This window comes from Solenopsis invicta, chromosome 8 (genome assembly GCF_016802725.1).
Source record: "Solenopsis invicta isolate M01_SB chromosome 8, UNIL_Sinv_3.0, whole genome shotgun sequence".
Lineage (NCBI taxonomy): Eukaryota > Metazoa > Arthropoda > Insecta > Hymenoptera > Formicidae > Solenopsis > Solenopsis invicta.
In genome coordinates, this window is record NC_052671.1 from 9335003 (window position 1) to 9360988 (window position 25986).

Here is a 25986-nt window from a genome sequence, read left to right on the forward strand (position 1 = left end):
ACGGACGGTACATGCGCCCACACCGCCGTCGTGGACAACTATTAGCTTATGCAGCATTAATTTGTCGTTAATTTTAGTTGATTACGTACCAATTTTTATGAGTAAGCATACAACTTGATGATATCACAAATATCGCCGTGTAAGTTGAAATTTTTTTTAATAATCTCTACTCGCATGGATAACCGCGACGAGGATGCAATTTTCTAACTCCGATATTATTTACGAAACGATTCATTCGATATAAATACATGACATAAATTGGCTACATTATTATATTAATAAATAAAATAAATTGTAAAATTATAATTAATTTAATTACCTAGCGAAAATAAATTCCATTGAATTAAAAATTGCAATTTTAATTTATCCGATTCACGCTGTTCCGGAGTATTTTTGAATTTAAATGGATTCAAATGGCCCGAAGTGTTTTTGAATTTAAATAGATAACTTAAATGGATTGAAATAAGCATCATTTTAAATTCAGATAGATACATATGTCTCCATTATATTGTTTTTGGAATCAAATAAATTGAAATACAAAAATGAACTATATTCATTATATTAAATTCGGATGTATTTTTCATATCCACATTATAATATTATTTTTAGATTCAAATGGATTCGCAAAATCTAAAACGCGAATTCGACAATGTCGAAATGAATTTACCTCTATCCATTTTAATTCATTTTTCGAATTATCGAATATAATCACATTATATTACTATCGAACGTTACATATGACGGGATGCAAATTGTCACACGAATTTCCAAACGTCACCGCCTAGATGGCAACACCCGTATCTCGGATGGCTTCGCGTCAATAACCAAATAATAACCCTTCCACCATGATAATAACCACGAGCGCGTCGCGTGCACTGGTGCATATGCAACGCGAAGCGTGGAGCGCGATCGAGCGGTCGTTCGGTCGGTGTCCGTGCACCGCGGAGGTTATGTTCCCTGGCCCCGTGTGGGTGTTTTGAAATCGTTAGCCAAACTGGCTCGATTCCGCGAACGCGCGTTTCCCGTGTCGCGCGGGAGGACGCGACGCCCGTTGTCGATCGAGCCACCGCAACGGGAGTGACGTAAGCGCGATTTTGAAGCGAGTCATGTGCGAATTTAAAGCATGGTTGTCACGCAGCGGAAGATGAAGCAGTTCGCGATCTTCGCGGTGTGCGTGCTGCTGGGTGAGTCCTCCCGGATAAGGTTATGGGAATTTGGGAACGTGGGAGCTTTCACCGTCGGGGCAACGCTGATTGGAGATTCGCACGAGTCCGGGATCCGTCTCCTGATTCCTTTGCGCTGCGTGGATTTTTTTTTTTTTATTCGCGACTGATACGTGGACCTACAGTGAATTCAGCCACTGCGATCTCGTACGATGTCGTTGTTTACTCAGTCTACGCTCACTTGCGAATTCAGTATCAGACGGTTCTTCCAATCCTTTGGTTCTCTCCCTTCCATTTTACCGTTCACATTTTTACAATTTATTTAGCAATATTATTCTACGTAATTAGTAACTTTTTTTATTTACGTTCATATGTTATGTTTACGTAACGATGTAACAGTTTTATTAGTGCTCTATTATGTAAAATAGCACTGAAATAAACAACGCACATTATCCTGGTGAAAAAAATTCTACAAAAATTTAAGAAATGCTACAAAGCCTACATAAAAATGTTGAAAATGAAACATTTTTCTAAATTTTTGTAATTTTTGTATTTTTGTAGTGCGTCGTTTTTGCGATTTTTATGAATTTCTCGGCGACACCACGTTAATTGTACAATTACAGCATCAAGCAGCGCATTTTGAAGGAAAATTTTTATGAATAAGCACAAGGTTTAATTAAAAATACAAATTTGTAGAAATTACTTTTTTTCATAGAAATATTTAGTTTTTCGCAAAATATTTTTTGGAAAAAATATGTATTTAATTATTAAAATTAAAGTTATAGCATTTTTTGTAGATTTTATAGCATTTCTATGAACAAATGCTAGAACTGAAACATTTTTATTAATTTTAATAATTAGACATGTTTTTATAAAAAAAAGTAATATTTCTGAGAAAGAAAATAATTTCTACAAATTTTTATTTTTGGTAAAACTTAAAGAAAATATTTCCGTCAGAGTAAGCTATTTAAGATATTATAATTCGCTGTACTTTTTCCGCCAGGGTATATTAGCAAAATTTGTTTTTTTTTTTTATAATATAAATATATTTTTTTACGCCTCTCGTACGTTTATCTCTCGTGTATGTGTGCGTAAAACTCGATAAAAGTCGACTTTAACTGCGAAAAACGAAACATACGAGCGAATGTTTTCCGAAGGTTGCAAGTCGTTACAAGGACGATTTTCCATTAAATAAAATGAAGGACGAATATTTTCAAATTATTATTTTTTGCTCCTATGTAAGGCGCCTTTTACAGTTCGAATCACTGCTATAATTAGATAATTGTGATTACATGTCGCGGTCGCCGCATTATCAAGAGATATGATCTGCGTAACTTTTATCGATAACCGAATTTTTTATTTCAATAAACTACATTACGAAGAAAACGGAGGGCCTTGTGAATTTTTTTTTCATATCAATGCTGATAAATACTGTCCCGATTATTTTGATGTCTAAATGTAAACAAAGGTAACTGAGCGCGAATAATAATTGCCACTCTATTGATCTTGAGTGTTTTTCGTAAAACGAGAATTATTAATATTTAAATTTAGAGTGGCGATATCGGAAAGTTTTCTCTCTTCGAGCGCGAATGTATGCGGTGTATAATTTATGTAATTATGTATTTGGTTCGTGCTGAGCACCGCTGAATGCCTAGAGAGAGATGGGGAGTAAAGGATCTTAGCAGAACGGTTGATATAATTTTAATATTTTATGTGTCTTTGTCTATAATAACTATTTTGTGTTTGAAATCTTAAATTATGGACAAGTTTTTTAATTAATCGATTGATTAATTGCATCATGTGCAAATGCAAATTTTCTTTGTAAAAGCTGCATTTGCATACACTGGGAAACAAGTCGAAATATTAGTAAGCAAATGTTACTTGTGACTTTTCTTCAACATTTATTGATTATAACAAAATTGAACGACGTAGTATACATTTCTGTGAAATATATTTCATTTCAGTAAAATATAATTCATTTTTTTTATTAGTTTACTTGCTAGAAATAACATTTTATTTCACCATATTTAAACAAAATTATTTCAATGAAATAAATTTATATCTCTTAAATAAATTTTCAAATATCTTTTTCTTCTCAGTGTATAATACGATTGTTCAATCGATGAATTAAAAAGCTCGCCTTATATGCACATAAAGAGCCATTGTAATTGATAACAAACCGTTTGCATAACAAAAGTATTATTAACTTTATTTTTATACATGTTAAAATTCATATCATGTAATAATAATAAAGTCTTGAAATTACAAAGCAGTCGTTCTGCTAAGGTCTTAAGACAATTGTACACAAGTACAAAAAATAGTTTTTGTTAAAATTTTTATAATAAATTTTTAACATACTCAAGTTAATATAATGTTTATAATTTAATATGTAATTATATTATTTAAATATTTTATATTAAATTGCAATGAAAAGTTTTTTCTTTGATTTAAATAAATATTAACTAGTATAAAATATTTATTTTTAAACTTAGGAAATATTTCTTTTAAATTAAGAAAATGATGTTAAAATAAATATATTTACTTGAATAAAAAAAATTTTTTTAGTGTGATATTCAACATTTTTTAATGTCAAAATAGCATAGATTAATATGGATAATATCCAAATTTATGAATAAATGAACAATTAATATAAAAATAATGTTAATAGTTTCGAAACGTTAATTTTCCAAGATAAATGAAAAATTGCATGTGTCGACATATTATTTTATATATCTGAATTTTATTGAAGATGTTTTTATTAATTTTATTAAAGAAATATGCTTCTAAATTTGTTTCGAAATTGGTGTCAAAGTGTTACAATTTTTTACGTAATATTTGTGTTACTAACATATTTATTTTGTATTAAATTAACATAAAAATTTGAGGACTTTTTGGAGCATACAACATATTTTTACTTTAACACAAATGTTTACAATTGTGTAGTAGAGTCGACAAATAATTCAGACCTAAGTTACTACAGTTATCTATAGTTCATTTTAATTTTAAATAGACTGTTGTTATTAGTAACGATATATTAGGTGAAAAAAATTAAACATAATGAAAAGAGAAAAAATCGTGTATCATTCTGTCAATCTGGATATTTTGCTGAACTACGATGACATCTATTAGAATTTAATTTTAAAATTATGAAAATATAAATATAAAATTATATTAAATATAATTTTAAAATTAAAATGGATAATATATTTTATTAATAATAATTAATTATACGTGTACGCGTGTCTTCTATATTTCCTCTAACAATAAATCAATTTGTAAAGTAGATATATTTTATATCTGACTTTGTCAGTAAAGAAAAAAATACCTCTTGCATACATTTACAAGTAGTTTGCTTATAATGATGATTACGAATATATTTATTATGAAAATTTAAGAACTGATCTGTATAATCATTTTTCTATGCTCTTTCTCTCTCTTATAATAGTCCTGGGCTTTTACAAAACTTTGGTGACTACGGAAGAGGAACGGTCATTTAACCGTAGTCGACATCGCGCTGTGCTTGGGCATAAAGCTAGTTTAGACGACAAGAACGAACTGAACGAGGTTGCGACGCAGAAGGTTCGCGATGTCGAGGATGAGCCATCCGATGGGGACATTAAGGATATCGAAGAGGCGAAAGTTCGAATCCGCGAGTTGGAGGGTAAGCTTCAGCATCTGGAGGCGGCGATTAAGAACGGAGTAGCAAAGGACTTCCCGACAGTGAAGTTCTTGAATTATAAGAACCGGAAGCGAATACTCGTAACGGGCGGCGCGGGCTTCGTTGGTTCTCATCTAGTGGATCGTCTGATGCTCGCTGGACACGAGGTAATAGTCGTCGACAATTTCTTCACTGGCAGAAAGCGGAACGTGGAGCACTGGGTCGGTCACGAGAACTTCGAGCTAGTGCATCATGACATCGTGAGGCCGTTATATCTGGAGGTTGACGAAATCTATCATCTCGCTAGTCCGGCCAGTCCGCCGCATTACATGTTGAATCCTGTAAAAACGATCAAGACGAATACTTTGGGCACTATAAATATGCTTGGTGAGTTAGCAGCATGCAGCTGAATTTGAAGATATTTGAAGTAACACATTGTGTAATCTGTTGACGGGATTTCAGGACTCGCAAAACGAGTCGGCGCACGAGTATTAATCGCAAGCACGTCAGAAGTATACGGGGATCCTAACGAACATCCGCAGGCAGAAACTTATTGGGGTCACGTCAATCCCATCGGTAAGTTTCTGTGCGGCGCAAATACAGAATTTTCTTTTTCTTTAAGTTATACATCAATGTACACCATATACTGTTGAAATATAGGTCCGCGGGCGTGCTATGACGAGGGAAAACGGGTTGCCGAGACATTGAGCTACGCTTATATGAGACAGGAAGGCGTTTCAGTCCGAGTTGCACGAATTTTTAACACCTTTGGTCCGCGAATGCATATGAATGACGGTCGCGTCGTTTCGAATTTTATCCTCCAGGCTTTACAAAATAATTCGATTACGATTTACGGCAGTGGGAAACAGACACGATCGTTTCAATACGTTTCCGATCTGGTGGACGGGTTGGTAGCATTAATGGCATCTAATTACACCTTACCTGTGAATATTGGAAATCCTGTGGAGCATACGATCGAGAGTAAGAGTGTTGCTTGTTATTCTAATCATATTATTTTTCCTAACATTTGTTTGTGATATTTATTGAAGTTTTTTTCTCAGAATTTGCACGTATAATAAAGAACTTGGTGGGTGCTACCAGTGAGATAGTTGAACTCGCAGCGGTTGAGGATGATCCGCAGAGAAGAAGACCAGACATTACCAGAGCAAAAAAATATTTGAACTGGGAACCCAAGGTTCCTTTGGCTGAAGGCCTGAAGAAAACCATAGTGTATTTCGCAAAGGAATTACAAAGGACTAAGCATTCTCAAAAAAGCAGCTTTAAACAGTCTTCTTACAAAAACGATCACGATATTGTAGAACAACTTTAGAGACTCAAGTGTAATGATACGATTAATGTATCCACTTTCAGAAGTGGCGTGAAAGTGCCATTAAGCTATGGACCAGTATGTGCCAAAAAAATCCCCGTCCAATTTGAATTTTATGTAATTTACATAGCAATCAACATATGTATACAAACACGCAATATGCGATCATTTAAATAATCATTCTTGAATTTCTCTCGAATTTCTTCCAATCAGGTACATGTTAAATTCTTTGTAGGAGCAATAATTAAAAATATACTTTTATCCCTTTTCCATGACTCACTCTCTACAGCTCTCTTTCTTTTTATTATTTTTGGTTCCAAATATTTAAAAATGTATACATATTGTTAATACAGTTTATGCATTAATATATTTTATATTTTATGTATATTTATTTTTCATTCTTTTGTTACTGCAAAGAAGCAATGTATCTGTTCGTTATATCTGTGCATCGGTTTTAGATAGGAAAATCTTTTCTTTTATTTCATATTTACATACGACATATAATTTTACATCGAAGCAGAACTGAGAAATGGTGCTGAAGATATAAAAAAATATTGTTTTCCTCTTTTTATATACATTATTGGTCGCATATTAGCTTGAATATGAAAAGTAATTTCGCTTAGATATATATTTATACATAGTAATATTTATACATAGCTAGGAAATGTGTTGTTTGCTTTTATTCATTTATTAGTCATAATAGTGATATTACCGAAGTACCATGTACTTGCAATAAAATCTTAAAGAATGTTTATGTTATTAAGTTATTCAATTATAGCAGTAATAAAAATTTATGGATTCTTGTACAATGCGATTGAAACAGATGGTATCCAATACCGACAAAATAGTATTTGTAACTTATATTGTAATTATATGATATATAATCATGTGAAATATAGATATAGTGTGATCATAAATGAGACTGTAATAACAAACAACGTGTAAGTGAGAAAGTAATTTTATATTTTATATATAAGAGTGTAGCAAAAATCATGCGATAATGTACTCTTTACCGCGTAATTTGTATAATGTGATTAATTCTTATATTGTCGTTATCGAAAATTATGAAATACGTATGTTTATCTCGACAAATTCTTTTCCTACAAACGTGAAAATAAAATTGCTATATGAAGTATGGTGTAAATAAGCAAATATATATGAAAATGTCTTTGTATCAAAGTAAAAATTTAAAAAAATATAATATGTATGCTGAATATGTATATACTTCAATATTCATAATTAAAACGTAGATATATATTCAACATTATTTTTTTAATTTTAGCAAAGTATGAATTTATTTATTTCAGTCATATTCTCTCGTTTTTATTTTATTTTTTCTTCCCAAAACCTAATTATCGTGATTGTTTCAATTTATATATAAGAAGAGATATAACAAGCTGGATCTGAAAACGTAGCAATTAATGGGTCAAAATACGAAATTCATCTAAAATTAATTTTATTTAAATTAACTTATTTGAAATATAAACGCAGAGAAAAAATGTTAACGAATCAGCATCAGTCTAAATGGAAATATTTTGTTAATTCAATAATAATATTAATGAAACAAAAAGATTAAAAGTAAAGACAATAACAAATATAGTTGAATGAATAAAATTTAATTGAATCAACTATATATATATTAGTACAGCCCGTGATTCGACGTTTAATTGAATTAAACTCTGTTTTAATTCACATTACAGCATTTTTTTTCTCAGTGTACAATCATCCACTTTCCGAAATTGCAAATTCGTAATTTTATAAAACAAATTTTAATTAAGTCGCTCTCTCACTTCTTATGAATTTTTCTAATTTTTCTTATTATTAATTGATTAGACAATATGATCTTGTTATATAGACATGTATGACAGATATTTACGACGCATTCCAGAACAAATAGAATTCCAGATGGGAGAATTGCCTGTGTCGCTTAGAGTGATTATTTAAAGAGCCGATTGCTCGCAATAAATGCCGCGTGGGCCATGACAGGGCGCGCGTGGTTGGTCATCTCTTCGGAAAAGACAAACGGAAGGTAAAAGGAGGGATAAACGGAAAAGAAAAAGACAGAAAGAGAGAGAGATAGAAGTCTTCTTAATGATAATGATCGCATCCGGGATATACGACTACTCAGTTGGCGCAAACGAAAGTGCCGCCGCGAGGGTGATGATGACGACAATGATGATCTAATCGTCGCAAAGGCGTTCGTACGAGGTCCATGAAATGCGAGAAGTACATACATAAACTTGCTTAAAAAAAAAAGAAAAAAAACTTAACAAGTGCCAATCATAAATCCATTTGTCTCGGCAGTCTTAGGCCAGCATTCATAATCTATTCGTATTTCAAGATCATCTGAAATAATATCTTAAGATGCTGATATGGCTCTCTGATTGGTTGATGGCATCTTAAGATGGTACTTAAGATGATCTTAAATATAAAAATACGAACTATGTATAGCGGCCTTAGTCGACAATCTGCGTTTTTTACAGCCGGAATTAAATTGCGCGAAATGGATTTTAAATAATAATGATCGCTAGCAATCTCTCTTCTCTCATACATCATTAAAGAAACACGTGTTAGTGGAACTGGCACGTGTCGCTATTGTGTGTATGTACATACGTACGTTCACGTGTAAATAGCAAAGTTCACGTGCGTAAACACATTTAAATTAAGAACGTGGCTTTGTCGATTGAAAGCGGATCTTAGTGCTCAATAATTTCTTAGGTGAATTTATATATTATTTACAAACTCATCCAAATTGCGCGTCGCACGTTTGCCGGACTTTTAAAACGTAGCTATTAAGTAGAATTAGAAATGTGATATCACAAAATTAAATTGCTAATCAATTTAGTAATTTTGATGCCATTAATATCTCTATGACTCACCGCTCCGCCCGTTCCCATCCTGAAAACTGTAAAGAGTTTGTTGCGAAAAATATTACTTTGGCCAGAATTTGAACTCCCTATACTTCATGCGAGTTGTCTGCTCAACCACGTCCAATGACACTGCCCTGGCGGAAAAAATTCTACAAAATTCTATCCCAAAATGCAAGAATTGGAACACTTTGGTTAATTTTAGTAATTAAAGAGAAAATAAATATTTCTACGAAAAAAACTTTATAATTTTTACAAATTCTTATTTTTAGTAGAACTTTGAAATTATTCTTAAACATTTTTTTCGCCAGAGTAAATTACTTATAAATATATACAATGTTGTAGTTAATTGTAATTTGTAAAGTTTTTCCGAAATTTTTGTAGAAATCACATAACAAAAATACCAAAATTTAGAAAAATTTAGAAAAGTGTTTCAATTTTAACATTTTTATGTAAATTTTTGTAGCATTTTTCTTAAATTTGTATTCTTCAACTTTTGTAAAATTTGTTTCCGCCAGGGCGGTTTATCAAATTCGAATTTCTTTTCGGTGGCGCTCCATTCCAGTCACTTCTTTTCTCTCTGTATCAATCAATAATATCGTCATGCTAGGAATGAAGTATGCGCGTCTATTCTTTTATTTAGCATACGCAGAATTCGAATTCCGTGTATGTTCATACTTAAATTAGAAATAGAATCGGTTAGGAAACACACGAGTATTAGCGAAAGTCTGGGTGTCATTGTAATATCATTGCAAAGAATTCACAACAGAATAGATCAACAATAGAAGCTCATCGCCACTGATTGCACCGAATCAAGAGAAGAAACAGACCAAGATGATGGTCAACAGAACAAAATACGGTACAGTGCAACGAATTATCGCAGCAAATGAAAATAGTCAGTCAAGAAAACGCTATAAAAAAATTGATGCTATTAATAGAATTCAAAATAAAGAAACTCGATTGTGGAATGATCTATTAGTGTACTTAAGCACGCTGCATCGGATTGGTATGAGAAATTACCCTTTCAATAGGAGAATATAAGAGACTAGGAAAGTATTGAATGATGCTTTTCTCACGGCGTCTGACTTAAACAATAGACAAGATGATGGTAGTCTATAACCGACTTCCTCGCAAATGTGGGATATACATCTAAGAAGGCGTTACAAAAAAATTTGACGCCATTAGAAGAATTTGTAACAAAAGAAGTAATACCGGATGTGACACAATCTTCCAGTGTTGTTCAGAACATCGCTAAAAAGACCATTAAACAATTAAAGTTCAAGAGCTTTGAATTATGAGCACATTCTCGCGACGTCGGAAAATATGTAGTATACATATAGCAATATTCGAGCAACATCCTTGCAAACAAGCATACACCGATCAAGAATTATCTCGACCTCCTGATAAAGAAGTCGATCAATTATTATCATCATTGCCCGAGCCAAGTGTCGTGAAAATAGCATCATTTAATACTATTCTCATCTTTTGCATATACTGCCCCATTGATTAATCAAAATTTTCCTTGCAGATATCAACGAGATAAAGTTTTTTTATTTACTTCCATCGATTGTGTGTTTCAGTCGATGGCGTCTCCTTCATTAATTCTATTGTGTAAGCGAAAAAATTATTAAATTAATTATTAAATTATTTAATTTCAATAATTGCGTGATATTACATATTCTTGGTTCTATTTAATAATTACGTTTAAAGTCTGGTAACATGCGGCCAGCGCGCATTCTGAAGGATTTTGTAAATGTATATAAATTCATCTAAACAATTATTATTCCCTAAAAGCTTTAGAATGAGATTCCATTCCAATAAATTTAGACAATATTGAGTACTAAGATCTAGTATAACCATGTTTTTAATTTAAATGTATTGATACACTTCGTGGTCATAGTAGGATGTTATTATCACGCATCATTGTTATTATGACAGGCACGCATCCCAGGATCATTGTTACATATACATGTATTGGCGTTGAGTCACATGTATCCGTATATGAACTATGGTACTACAATTATACGCCTCGGGGGAGGGGGGAGTGCAATCGAACGGACGACGGAGCAAGCGGTGGCATGTGTGTTCTTGACACACATCATTGATTTCAGCTCGATAAAATAAATACTGCGCCGATAAAAATGCCGTCGGGGATGCATCTGTAAAGGTTAATTAATCCGCAACGCGTTACGTAAGACGGATGAACGATTTCCCAGATATCTGGTGAACGCTTAGCGAGCAAGATTCGCGCTGTTATTATCATTAATTGGAAATGATTGATTTCGTTAAATGCGGTGTTGATATTTTTTCAGGCTAAGTCCATACTTTTGATCCATTTTTGACCTTTTGAGATCTTTTTCGGAAGACGAATTAGAAAAGCACACTCTTATTTAAGATGCATAGGGGGTTCACAGACAACACGGTATCCAAAATCAAACAAGAATCGTTTTAAGCAAAAAGAGAATTGAAAACACTGAATGAACACAACAGGAAAAAAATTTAGAGCCTTCAGCAAAAACTGTTTAGTTGAGGAATTTTTTAACAGCAATCTATCTTTTAATTTATAAAACAAAAAAGTTTAGTTACATGCAAATACATGCAAATAAAAAAATATTTGTTTGTGTAAACTAAATATTTGTTTATAAAATAGATATAGGACGCTCAAACTGGAATGTAAAAATTTTGTGTAGCATTGCTTGTGCTGGAACGCTCTTTATCATTATTTTGATGACCCATACAGCATCGATTGTTGCAGAGAACTTTCAGAGAGGTTTCATATTTCATATGCAACATTTTGAAAGGATTCTGCAAAATGTTATATAAAATATTGCAATAGAAATAAGTGTCTTTAAATTTAAAGTACTTCAGAAATAATGTTTAAATTTATTACATTTGGAGGACTACGATCAGAAAGATTTCAGTAACTTTTTGGTATGTGTGTGTTTTAGAAATGTTTCAGAAAAATTTCAAATTTGTTCTGACCTTTCAGTAATATTTCTGCAAGGTTTCAATTATGCAAGAACATATGCGGACATTTTGCTATCGCAGAGATATTTTTAAAACATTTTAGACATATTTTGAAACCTTTCTGAAGTAATAAGTAACTTATCAGTACTGAGCTCGGAAAATTAAATTAAATGTATAAATTTCTTTATGAAATATTTCACGTTTTTCAATTGAAGTATTTCTGAAACAATTTCTGAAAAATTTCGATGCCGTATGGGGAGCCAGGAAATTTATTTTCAGATCTGTATCCAGCTAAATTCTTAAATACTTCAGCAAAATCTTGCAGTTCTTTCCGTGCAAATATAAAGCACGAGCCCAAAGTATAATATGCACCGATAAGCGAAACACGTGTAAGGGTATTTTTTTCATGATTCCGTGCGCACGTTAGAATATCAGCACGGTATTATCGCGGTTTTACGGAACCTCGGCAACCGTTCCAAGGCATTCCTCGAGCACGCCTTCGGCGTAACACGAGGGCCGATATTCGCACACAGGGCGTTCCCTCGGAACTTCGGCTTATCGTCGAGCCCGAAACGATCGGGTCCGCATGAACCAGGTCAAACCAGGTTCAAAGGGGTCTACGGACGTGAGGTTTCTCGCCACACTAACAGAAATATTTGATGAGATGGACCGAACGTTTTGTTGAATAATAATCAAATGAATCTTATAGTTATAATTACTAAATATGTTGTTTTGATCAAACAATTTCTCAATGTTAAGACAATATTACATATGTTGCTGCAACATTATGTATCGGTATATTTTTGAAGTGGACCTTCTACCATATCTGCAACGTTGCTGAAACATTGCAGCAATATCTTGCAATGTTTTTTCAATATTGTGCTGTATGGGTCTGTAGTCTTAACCAAACAATCGTTTCCATACAACTTATAACCAAATGTTTCGTTAAACTAAGTTTTTGATATCAGTAACTATAAAATTCATTTCACTATTTAACTAACAATAAACGTTCGAGTAATATTACTCTCACGAGTATAAGTTCGCAGCCGGAGTTCCGCCAGTCCCGTGAACGTACGCGCGATAAAGGTTCCGTTTAAAGAGGTAAGGAGTTAAAGCGAGGGTAAAGGGTTAAAGCGCGTCCATGACCCAGCGATATCTCGGGGCGCGAAAGTGGCGCGTCATGGCGCAGGTGGGTTACGACGTGCCGGGCGTTGCGGGCGTAAGTAATAGCCTAAGACAGACACGTAGGTACCGCCGTCAGTTAATAAAAGCCCGGCAATAAAAAGCTTTCTCCTCGCCCCCGGCCGGAAACTATCGAAACACCCGGCGCGTTGGAATATATACACGGGGGAAGGAATATATATTATATTTTACCGTCGGAGAGCCGCGTGCGTGCCGTTTTCAATACTAATTCTCGCTAAAGGCGCTTTACGGCCGCTCTCGTGACTTTGATACCGTCACCATTATTATTTTGCGTAAAGCGGAAATTTACGGGGATATTCCGCGCCGTCGGCGCGCTTTACGATTATTAGCGCGTTCCCGGGAACGATCCCGTTCTCGATGTCGACGGAGGTAATTCCCCTTCCACCCTTAACTCGATCCTTGTTGCGGACTCAGTTGAGTTTTCGCGTTCTAAGAATATCCGGATGTAGCCGCGTCGCCGCGATTCTTTCGCCGTATCGAAGCGAGTGACATCGTTTAACATCGCGTGCGTGATTCCAGAGATTCTAGCGCACAATTGTAGAATCAGTACGGAATAATAAACTGAGAATCATCAATTCTGATGCATTTCTATTGCTGTAATAACGGGAACGAGTTCTAAGAATAGAGAGAATCTAGCTAAAGAATCTGAATTGATTGAATTATTGAACGCGTAAATTGTTGGTAGATAGGCCCAGAAAACGAAAATGAATTAAAATGTATAGAAATAAATTTATTTCCACCTTTTCGAATTAGCGCTTCCAATTTTTCAAATCCATTTGACTCTAAAAATAATATAATATAAATATAATAAATACATCCGAATTCAACATGATAAATAGCTCACTTTGTATTTCAATTCATTTGAATCCAAAAATATTAAAAATAATATAACGAAGATATGAATCCGTCCGAATTCAAACTGATGAATAGCGCATTTCGTATTTCAATCCATTTGAGTTCATTTGAGTTCATTTGAATCTAAAAAATGCTCCGGGGCTCTAAAGCGCGAACTCGGAAATTAAAATGAATTGCAATTTTCAATTCATTTGAATTTATTTTCATTTGCTGGGAATATAGCATAGTGAACGCAATAAAAAAATTGTCGCAATCTTGCATCTCAATGATTTCTATTTTATTTGCAAATAATTCTTGTTTTATTATTTAAATTAATCGAATACCAGAACTTCACTTTATTTCGTATACATGCTGTTTGTACACACCTGTTTGAAGTTATCTATACTTGCCCATCTGATTTATTGATGCGCGTTTGGCATGAAAACAGTCGAGGCACTTGTTTTTTTAATGATTCCTCGAACACGTCTGATACGTAATAAGAGAAATTGGTTCTCTAGAAATTCCCAGAGGAAACGCATTCTCCTATCGAATATCGAATGCGTTCCGAGAGTCACGAAAATGAATCGTCGCGACTATCTTCACGCCGATCACACGTTTACTCTCAAACGAAAGCAGCACACGAGAGAACAGGATTAACATCACGGTTGCTACTATCCTATCAGATTCCGCCAGGTTTTCGAAAAGAAGAAAACATTTGCTACACTGTCTTGTTATATTTATAGCAATTATCAAAATTGTCACTTTCCTTTTACCTTTTATTGCTTTCTTTAAAAAAAAGTCAAAATTAAACCCTTCGATAAAAGAGAGAAATTCGATAAAAGAGAGAAATATACTTTTTCAAAACTCCAGTTGGTTTTTATGTAATTTAATTATGCGTACCGCCAACAAGATTCGACGCACAAAATTTCATTAAAAGTCTGTACTACTATTTATCCTTGTAAAAAAAAGATTATCAAAAATAGAGATGTGCAAATTATTTGAATACGCAATCAAATTAAATCAGGTAAGATTATATCATATATATAATCAATATTATTTTTTTATCTAAAAAAGATAATATTTTTAACTTAAATTAATTAATTTTAAATGATTTAATTTTTAACTTTAACTAGTTACTTTTGAAACACAAACTTTTTATTAATAAATTAAACTAAGATAAATTAACTTTTAATTTATCTTAGTTTATTTTATTTTAGTTTAGTTTTAAAATAATTTTTAAGTAGTTTTTTTTCACGTAATTTGTGACGTAATTAAATTAACTTTTACATGCTATTAACTTTATCTTAATTTAGTTAAAAAAATATTACTCAACCTTGTTATCTATATATTAAAATTTAATCTAATAATAATTGTGTTATTAATTAAAAGTTAAGGTCTACACGTAGTTGTGATTGTAAAATATTGCAAGGCGCAATTGTTTGTCCATTTCTATCGACGTAAATTAACTTTAATCTCGGTTTTACTTATTTGTAGAACTAAAAAAAGATAACAAGGAAATTAAACTGAGATTAAAGTAAATTAGCATTGGTAAACGGACATACAATTGCGCCTTACAATCACTTACAACTACGCTGCTATAAAACAGCCTTTAAGTTTCATCGAAATCGATCCAATTTAATACGCTTCGATTCGATTTAGAATCCAGTAAAGAAATAAAATTCGATTTGAATCGGCGTCAAGAACTTCAGTTTGCACATCTCTAATTAAAATTCAAAGTACTCAGAGAAAGATTTTTAAAAATCAAAGTTTCCGGAGAAATGGCAACCGTGATCAACATTTGAAAGTCGAAAGTTCTTAATCTGAATATTCCGAAACCGGGAAGAACCTTTACTTAAGATAAAAAAAATGTGTGTGTGTGTGTGTGTGTGTGTGTGTGTGTGTAGACACACATACATACATAAATACTCTACAAAATTTTATACAATTTAAGAAATCCTACAAAAATGTATAAAAAATGCTACAATTAGAACATTTTTATTAATCAAAGTAACTGAATACACATTTCTAAGAAAAAATGAATATTTTTACAAAAAACAGAGATATCTTTACGAAAAAAAAAACTAATAATTATTACAAACTATTGTTAATACAACTTTATACATGCACATAAAAAGTTTTTTTCGCCAGAGTAAGCTACTTAGAAATAAGTACAATGTTATAGTTCACTGTAGTTTTACTGACAAAATAGAAATCACACAACAAAAATACAAAAATTTTTAAAAAGTATTTAAATTGTAGCATTTTCATGTAGATTTTTATGGGTGTGTGAAGATGGCATCCCTATGGTACGAAATCGTAGTTCTGTTAAGAATTCTAGATTGTTCATAAAAAGAAAGAGTTGTTGACAGTTTTTACAAATGATTTTGCCTATTATAACAATGAAAATAAATTTTAAAAAATGGAGATGCTAACTTTATACCCAACACTAACACCGAATAGTTCTGAATAGTTAATGCAATGTCTTTTAACAAGTACTAGAGTTCTAAAAAAAAAAGAAAAGAGAGAGAGAGAGAGAGAGAAAGAGAGAGAGAAATGAAATGTACGTCAAATCGGAATAGTTTTGAATAGCATATATGATTTCTTTCGACGAGTTTTAGAGTTCTCGATATATTTTAGAAATAAATCTGCCCGAAAAAATAAAAAAAAAATCGGAATTGAATTCTCAAAAGTAATTTTCCAGAACTTTTAAAAAATTTTTCACGATGTTGACCTTATAATTTTAAAGTGTGAAAACATTTTTTTGAGTTCTAAAAATCCTGTTGACTGTTTTGAATAGATGTATGTGAAGTTAGCATATCAATTGTCAGCATATCAAAAAAAAAGTGGAGTTCTCTTTGCATACAACTGAGTTCTATAGTTCCTGATAAGTTATAACAATAGTTCTGGTCATTTAGCATAAATAAACGGAAGTTAAGTAATGATATGCTAACTTCGCGCGAAGTCAGCATATCATATAATATTTTCAAAATTTAAACCAATGAATTTTATAGTTTTTGACGAGTTCTATAGTTCTAAAACATAGTTCTGACCATTAACTATCTCTAAATAATTAATAACAATTATTATCAGCATATCGCCCGTGCTAGAGTGATATGCTACGCTCCTGCGACAAGTTCTCGGCTCGTTCAAGATTTTAAACAATAGTTCTACATCCCCTGACGATAGTTCCGTACAGTTCTGACAATTAACAATCTCCAAATAATTATTAATAATTATTATCAGCATATCGCCCGTGCTAGAGTGATATGCTATGCAGAAGCGACAAGTTCTCGGCTCGTTCGAGATTTTAAATAATAGTTCTACATCCCCTTACGATAGTTCCGTACAGTTCTGACAATTAACAATCTTCAAATAATTATTAATAATTATTATCAGCATATCGCCCGTGCTAGAGTGATATGCTACGCTCCTGCGACAAGTTCTCGGCTCGTTCGAGATTTTAAACAATAGTTCTACATCCCCTGACGATAGTTCCGTACAGTTCTGACAATTAACAATCTCCAAATAATTATTAATAATTATTATCAGCATATCGCCCGTGCTAGAGTGATATGCTATGCAGAAGCGACAAGTTCTCGGCTCGTTCGAGATTTTAAACAATAGTTCTACATCCCCTGACGATAGTTCCGTACAGTTCTGACAATTAACAATCTCCAAATAATTATTAATAATTATTATCAGCATATCGCTCGTGCTACAGTGATATGCTATGCAGAAGCGACAAGTTCTCGGCTCGTTCGAGATTTTAAACAATAGTTCTAAATCCCCTGACGATAGTTCCGTACAGTTCTGACAATTAACAATCTCCAAATAATTATTAATAATTATTATCAGCATATCGCTCGTGCAAAAGTGATATGCTATGCAGAAGCGACAAGTTCTCGGCTCGTTCGAGATTTTAAACAATAGTTCTACATCCCCTGACGATAGTTCCGTACAGTTCTGACAATTAACAATCTCCAAATAATTATTAATAATTATTATCAGCATATCGCCCGTGCTAGAGTGATATGCTACGCTCCTGCGACAAGTTCTCGGCTCGTTCGAGATTTTAAACAATAGTTCTAAATCCCCTGACGATAGTTCCGTACAGTTCTGACAATTAACAATCTCCAAATAATTATTAATAATTATTATCAGCATATCGCTCGTGCTAGAGTGATATGCTATGCAGAAGCGACAAGTTCTCGGCTCGTTCGAGATTTTAAACAATAGTTCTACAATCCCTGACGATAGTTCCGTACAGTTCTGACAATTAACAATCTTCAAATAATTATTAATAATTATTATCAGCATATCGCCCGTGCTAGAGTGATATGCTATGCTACTGCGACAAGTTCTCGGCTCGTTCGAGATTTTAAACAATAGTTCTAAATCCCCTGACGATAGTTCCGTACAGTTCTGACAATTAACAATCTCCAAATAATTATTAATAATTATTATCAGCATATCGCCCGTGCTAGAGTGATATGCTATGCTCCTGCGACAGGTTCTCGGCTCGTTCGAGATTTTAAACAATAGTTCTAAATCCCCTGACGATAGTTCCGTACAGTTCTGACAATTAACAATCTCCAAATAATTATTAATAATTATTATCAGCATATCGCTCGTGCAAAAGTGATATGCTATGCAGAAGCGACAAGTTCTCGGCTCGTTCGAGATTTTAAACAATAGTTCTAAATCCCCTGACGATAGTTTCGTACAGTTCTGACAATTAACAATCTCCAAATAATTATTAATAATTATTATCAGCATATCGCTCGAAATTTTAAATTTATTATTAATAATTATTTGGAGATTGTTAATTGTCAGAACTGTACGGAACTATCGTCAGGGGATTTAGAACTATTGTTTAAAATCTCGAACGAGTCGAGAACTTGTCGCAGGAGCGTAGCATATCACTCTAGCACGGGCGATATGCTGATAATAATTATTAATAATTATTTGGAGATTGTTAATTGTCAGAACTGTACGGAACTATCGTCAGGGGATGTAGAACTATTGTTTAAAATCTCGAACGAGCCGAGAACTTGTCGCAGGAGCGTAGCATATCACTCTAGCACGGGCGATATGCTGATAATAATTATTAATAATTATTTGGAGATTGTTAATTGTCAGAACTGTACGGAACTATCGTCAGGGGATTTAGAACTATTGTTTAAAATCTCGAACGAGCCGAGAACTTGTCGCTTCTGCATAGCATATCACTTTTGCACGAGCGATATGCTGATAATAATTATTAATAATTATTTGGAGATTGTTAATTGTCAGAACTGTACGGAACTATCGTCAGGGGATGTAGAACTATTGTTTAAAATCTCGAACAAGCCGAGAACTTGTCGCAGGAGCGTAGCATATCACTCTAGCACGGGCGATATGCTGATAATAATTATTAATAATTATTTGGAGATTGTTAATTGTCAGAACTGTACGGAACTATCGTCAGGGGATGTAGAACTATTGTTTAAAATCTCGAACGAGCCGAGAACTTGTCGCTTCTGTATAGCATATCACTTTTGCACGAGCGATATGCTGATAATAATTATTAATAATTATTTGGAGATTGTTAATTGTCAGAACTGTACGGAACTATCGTCAGGGGATGTAGAACTATTGTTTAAAATCTCGAACGAGCCGAGAACTTGTCGCTTCTGCATAGCATATCACTCTAGCACGGGCGATATGCTGATAATAATTATTAATAATTATTTGGAGATTGTTAATTGTCAGAACTGTACGGAACTATCGTCAGGGGATGTAGAACTATTGTTTAAAATCTCGAACGAGCCGAGAACTTGTCGCTTCTGCATAGCATATCACTCTAGCACGGGCGATATGCTGATAATAATTATTAATAATTATTTGGAGATTGTTAATTGTCAGAACTGTACGGAACTATCGTCAGGGGATGTAGAACTATTGTTTAAAATCTCGAACGAGCCGAGAACTTGTCGCTTCTGCATAGCATATCACTTTTGCACGAGCGATATGCTGATAATAATTATTAATAATTATTTGGAGATTGTTAATTGTCAGAACTGTACGGAACTATCGTCAGGGGATTTAGAACTATTGTTTAAAATCTCTAACGAGCCGAGAACTTGTCGCTTCTGCATAGCATATCACTCTAGCACGGGCGATATGCTGATAATAATTATTAATAATTATTTGGAGATTGTTAATTGTCAGAACTGTACGGAACTATCGTCAGGGGATGTAGAACTATTGTTTAAAATCTCGAACGAGCCGAGAACTTGTCGCTTCTGCATAGCATATCACTTTTGCACGAGCGATATGCTGATAATAATTATTAATAATTATTTGGAGATTGTTAATTGTCAGAACTGTACGGAACTATCGTCAGGGGATTTAGAACTATTGTTTAAAATCTCGAACGAGCCGAGAACTTGTCGCAGGAGCGTAGCATATCACTCTAGCACGGGCGATATGCTGATAATAATTATTAATAATTATTTGGAGATTGTTAATTGTCAGAACTGTACGGAACTATCGTCAGGGGATGTAGAACTATTGTTTAAAATCTCGAACGAGCCGAGAACTTGTCGCTTCTGCATAGCATATCACTTTTGCACGAGCGATATGCTGATAATAATTATTAATAATTATTTGGAGATTGTTAATTGTCAGAACTGTACGGAACTATCGTCAGGGGATTTAGAACTATTGTTTAAAATCTCGAACGAGCCGAGAACTTGTCGCTTCTGCATAGCATATCACTGTAGCACGAGCGATATGCTGATAATAATTATTAATAATTATTTGGAGATTGTTAATTGTCAGAACTGTACGGAACTATCGTCAGGGGATTTAGAACTATTGTTTAAAATCTCGAACGAGCCGAGAACTTGTCGCAGGAGCGTAGCATATCACTCTAGCACGGGCGATATGCTGATAATAATTATTAATAATTATTTGAAGATTGTTAATTGTCAGAACTGTACGGAACTATCGTAAGGGGATGTAGAACTATTGTTTAAAATCTCGAACGAGCCGAGAACTTGTCGCTTCTGCATAGCATATCACTCTAGCACGGGCGATATGCTGATAATAATTATTAATAATTATTTGGAGATTGTTAATTGTCAGAACTGTACGGAACTATCGTCAGGGGATGTAGAACTATTGTTTAAAATCTTGAACGAGCCGAGAACTTGTCGCAGGAGCGTAGCATATCACTCTAGCACGGGCGATATGCTGATAATAATTGTTATTAATTATTTAGAGATAGTTAATGGTCAGAACTATGTTTTAGAACTATAGAACTCGTCAAAAACTATAAAATTCATTGGTTTAAATTTTGAAAATATTATATGATATGCTGACTTCGCGCGAAGTTAGCATATCATTACTTAACTTCCGTTTATTTATGCTAAATGACCAGAACTATTGTTATAACTTATCAGGAACTATAGAACTCAGTTGTATGCAAAGAGAACTCCACTTTTTTTTTGATATGCTGACAATTGATATGCTAACTTCACATACATTTTGAATAGCCACTGCAGAATTTTATTAAAAATTTTCATAAGAAAATTACGCAAAACTGATATTTTTGAAGTTTCGACTATTTTTTATATCACTTTTGAGAATTCAATCACGATTATTTTTACATTTTCGGAAGAACCATTTCTAAAATGTAACGTGAGCTCTAAAACTCGTCGAAAAAATTGAATAGGCTTTTCAAAACTATTCCGATTTAACATACATTTTTATATTTTGAAATTATTTTCTCTTAATCAAAAAAAATTTTTTTATATCAAGAACTCTAATACTCGTTAAACGACATCAAATTAGGTAATCAAAAAAACTATGTTTTCCCGTAACGTTCATCAAAATACGCGCTAACCGATTAATATAACAAGTTTTATTTTACTTATTGAAGTATATTTGCGTACCAATAAATTGTTAGATAAAAATACTTTTTAGGATTAAATATTGACATTATAATCTAGTGTAGCGCATCCATTTTAAATAAATCTATATCAATGGATCTCTATTAATATCTGGAGCAATGAACCTCTGTCAATATATTCAACAGAGATTCATTACTAGATTAAAATATCATTTGTCACTTACCAACACACAATACGCAGCAGTGGAGTTTTCAACGGCGACCTGTAAAACACAAATAAATATAATACACAGTATAGTCCACGGTAATTAATATTGCTGCTTCAATTGAAGCAATGCCCAATGGCAAGCTACAAGCATTACAATTACAATAATCTCTTCATTTTATCACTAATTAACATTTTCAGATTCATATACTGACAGACAACATGTAATATTAAAGCTAGAATGTAATTATTTCAGGTCAGATGTGTGAAAGCTAATTGCATTGTTCTAACTATAAAAAGTGAGATATTGAACGGACAGGGTCAGGAAAGTGAAGGCACAAATTGGAAACTATTAACTAGTGATAAAATAAAGAACTTATTGTAATGCCTGTAGCTTACTCAATTCATAATCATGAGTCTTGAGGGTTCTAGCAAAATTCACTTTTCCTAAAACTTTAAGAAAATGGCATGTAATATTAATTAGGATAATTGTAGTCTTACAATAATGTTTATTAGAATAAATATTTTATATAGGAATTTATATGCAAAGCATTATACAGTTTTATAATGTAAGATTTTATAAGATTTTAATATTTGTTTTTATATACAGGACTTGTTATATAATAACAACTGCGATATGTATTCTAGGAAGCATCATGCAACTTAATTTTACTCTAATAAATAATATTGTAAGCATACAATCATCCTAATTAATATTACATGTCATTTTATTAAGATTTCAGGAAAAGCAAATTTCGCTAAGACCCTCAATGTCCACAATTATGAATTGAGCAAGCTGTAGGCATTACAATTGCAACAAGTTCTTCATTTCATCACTAGTTAACAGTTTCAGATTTGTGCCCTCACCTTCCTGCCCTTGTCTGTTCAATATCTCTTAATACTAAGAATAGTGTTCTCTTTCGCACAGCTGACTTGAAAAAATTAAATTCTGGGCTCTATCTTTAGTATTATGTATTTTCTGTCAGTATATTAATCTGGAACTGTTAACGAGTGATAAAATAAAAACGTATAAGTCATTCATGTCTCTCCGTTCTTTAGATAATTTGTTTAAGTGACCACTGTGCCTACAATAAAGCTTGGTTCAAACAATATGATATTATTCTTATTGAATTTATCTTCATTACGTGTACAAGATAAGAGGGAATGGTCACTTAAACAAAATACATATATCAATTGATAAAATAATGTACATACTTACCGAATTGCTCCACGGAGGCTGTCCTTCGCTGGATGTCTCCTTTTGGCTCTCGAATCGCACTATAACGATGACCGCACGATACATTGTTCAGCACTTACGATACCACACCCGCGACGCCGTGTTACTGTAGGAAGTTACCGTCCCGGCAAACGACGAATCTCGAACGCCAGGGATCGCGCGCGGCGCAACATAACCTCTCGACCGGTTGGTTGCAATCGTTGCTGACACACAACACGCAACATGCGCATCACCGGACGATTATTATGTTTGTGTTCGCACACACTGAGAAACATACGAATTGAAACCGAAAACAAACAGGTGCGGGTTGAAAAATGCGATCGACCGACGGATGGACACCATCGCTAACGCAACGAGCTTCGGTCAAACGGCCCAATATTTTATTCGGTATTTACGATATTGCGTGCGTAACATATCACCAGAGATCGCGGCCGTTCAGAAGCAACGAAAATTGCGAGGCACGCGGAGAATCGAGTAACGTTACACGAGCACGAGACAGTGACGTGACGCGAGCGACAAGCACGTAAGTCTCGTAACGCTTCACGAATGAGATACGATATATATATATATATACGATCCTGGCACTCACGCTGCTATTACACTTGATACATCCGACGTTGTATCCGCACAGAACTTCAACACGAGGAATACGAAAAAAGCACCAGGAAGTACGGAGCGTCCGTCGAGTTATTGGTACAGGCGAGTAGAGGACAAAACAACATGGCGCTGGCAGCGACACGACGACCGTCGTCGGTCGTCGGTGCTGCGCAGTCACTACGCCATCTACGAACGTTGCCGAGCGGCGGCGGACGTGATCGAATGCATGGGTGGCCGCCTGAGGCGCTCGGCACGTCCGCCGCCGCTCGGCAACGTTCGTAGATGGCGTACGTGACAGTCGCCGCGCAAGCTACCTACGAATGTTGCCGAGCGGCGGCGGACGTACCCGAGCGCCTCAGGCGGCCGCCCACCCGCATTCGATCACGTCCGGCGCCGCTCGGCAACGTTCGTAGATGGCGTAGTGACTGCGCAGCACCGACGACAGTCGTCGTGTCGCTGCCACCGCCATTTTGTTTTATTCTCTACCCGCCTATACATACATACTAGCGGATGCTCCGTGCTTCCTGGTGCTTCTTTCGTGTTCCTTGAGTTGGTTTTGTGCGGATACAACGTCGGATGTGTCGAATATAGTAGCAGCGTGAGTGCCAGGATCGTATACAGATCGTATCTCATTCGTGAAACGTTACGACGAGCTTGTCGCTAGCGTCTCGTTGCTGTCAATGCTGTCTCATATTCGTGTAACGTTACTCGATTCTCCGTTTGCCTTGCAATCTTCGTTGCTTCTGATCGGCCGCGATCGTATCATATTTTGTTGGAGCTCGTGTATGATATGTTACGCGCGCATTATCGTGAATGCCGAATAAAATATCGGGCCGTTCGACCGAAGCTTGGTGCGTTAGCGACGGCGTCAACCCGTTGGTCGATCGCATTTTTCAATCAGCACCTGTTTATTTTCGGTTTCAATTCGTATGTTTATTAATGTGTGAGAACGCGACATAATCGTCCGGCAATGGTTGCGACCAACCGGTCAAGAGGTTATGTTGCGCCGCGCGCGATTCCTTGCCTTCCTTGGCGCTTGAGATTCGTCGTTTGCCGGGACGGTAACTTTCTCCACGAAGTCGCGGGTATGGTATCGTAAGTGCTGAACAATATATCGTGCGGTCATCGTTATAGTGCGATTCGAGAGCGACAAAAGGAGACATCGTCAGCGAAGGACAACCTCCGTGGAGCAATTCGGTATGTACATTTTATTAATTAATATATGTATTAATATATGTATTTTGTATAAGTGACCACTTCCTTTTATCTCGTAAACGTAATGGAGATAAATTTAATAAGAATAATATCATATCGTTTGAACTAAGCTTTATTGTAGGCACAGTGGTCACTTAAACAAATTATCTAAAGAACGGAGAGATACGAATGACTTTTACGTTTTTATTTTATCACTAGTTAACAGTTCCAGATTGGTATACTGACAGTAAAAAAGTAATACTAAAGGTAGAGCCCAGAATTTAATTATTTCCTGTCAGTTGTGCAAAAGAGAACATTATTCTTAGTATTAAAAGAGATATTGAATAGACAAGGGCAGGAAGATAAGGGCACAAATCTGAAACTGTTAATTAGTGATGAAATGAAGAACTTGTTGCAATTGTAATGCCTACAGCTTGCTCAATTTATATTTGTGGACATTGAGGGTAGCGAAATTTGCTTTTCCTGAAATCTTAATAAAATGACATGTAATATTAATTAGAATAATTGTACACTTACAATATCATTTACTAGAGTAAAATTAAGTGCATGATGCTTTCTACAATAGTTATCATAATTGTTATCATATAACAAGTCTTGTATAAAAACAAATATTAATATCTTATAAAATCTTATATTATAAAACCATATAATGCTGTACATGTAAATTTCTATATACAGTATTTACTCTAATAAACAACATTGTAAGGGTACAATTATTCTAATTAATATTACATGTCATTTTCTTAAAGTTTTAAGAAAAATGAATTTTGTTAAGACCCTCAAGGTCCATGATTATGAAATGAGTAAGTTACAAGCATT

General features: G+C 34.2%; 2 protein-coding genes and 1 long non-coding RNA gene across 4 annotated transcripts in view; 2 read left to right on the forward strand and 1 right to left on the reverse strand.

The window, feature by feature from the left end:
* The first annotated feature begins 850 nt into the window (after positions 1-850).
* LOC105200902 (UDP-glucuronic acid decarboxylase 1) lies at positions 851-7405 on the forward strand. Its single transcript, XM_011168704.3, has 5 exons — positions 851-1184; positions 4609-5208; positions 5284-5397; positions 5482-5802; positions 5883-7405. Exons 1-5 carry the CDS (start codon positions 1124-1126, stop codon positions 6149-6151), a joined length of 1365 nt encoding a protein of 454 aa, XP_011167006.1. The 5' UTR covers positions 851-1123; the 3' UTR covers positions 6152-7405.
* LOC105200903 lies at positions 5036-24125 on the reverse strand. Its single transcript, XR_850996.3, has 3 exons — positions 23338-24125; positions 22138-22176; positions 5036-5160 (listed from the first exon to the last, which is right to left on the reverse strand). It is a non-coding gene; the product is annotated as an uncharacterized LOC105200903 (long non-coding RNA).
* Positions 24126-24486: 361 nt separating this feature from the next.
* The window catches only part of LOC105200899 (extracellular sulfatase SULF-1 homolog), an 86603-nt gene continuing 85103 nt past the window's right edge, over positions 24487-25986 (forward strand). Inside the window, exon 1 of one of the 2 annotated variants that reach the window (XM_011168702.3) lies at positions 24487-25149. The gene's annotated coding sequence lies outside the window, so the exon portion shown is untranslated. The remainder of the gene's footprint in view (positions 25150-25986) is intronic. The other variant, XM_011168701.3, reaches the window with a different exon arrangement.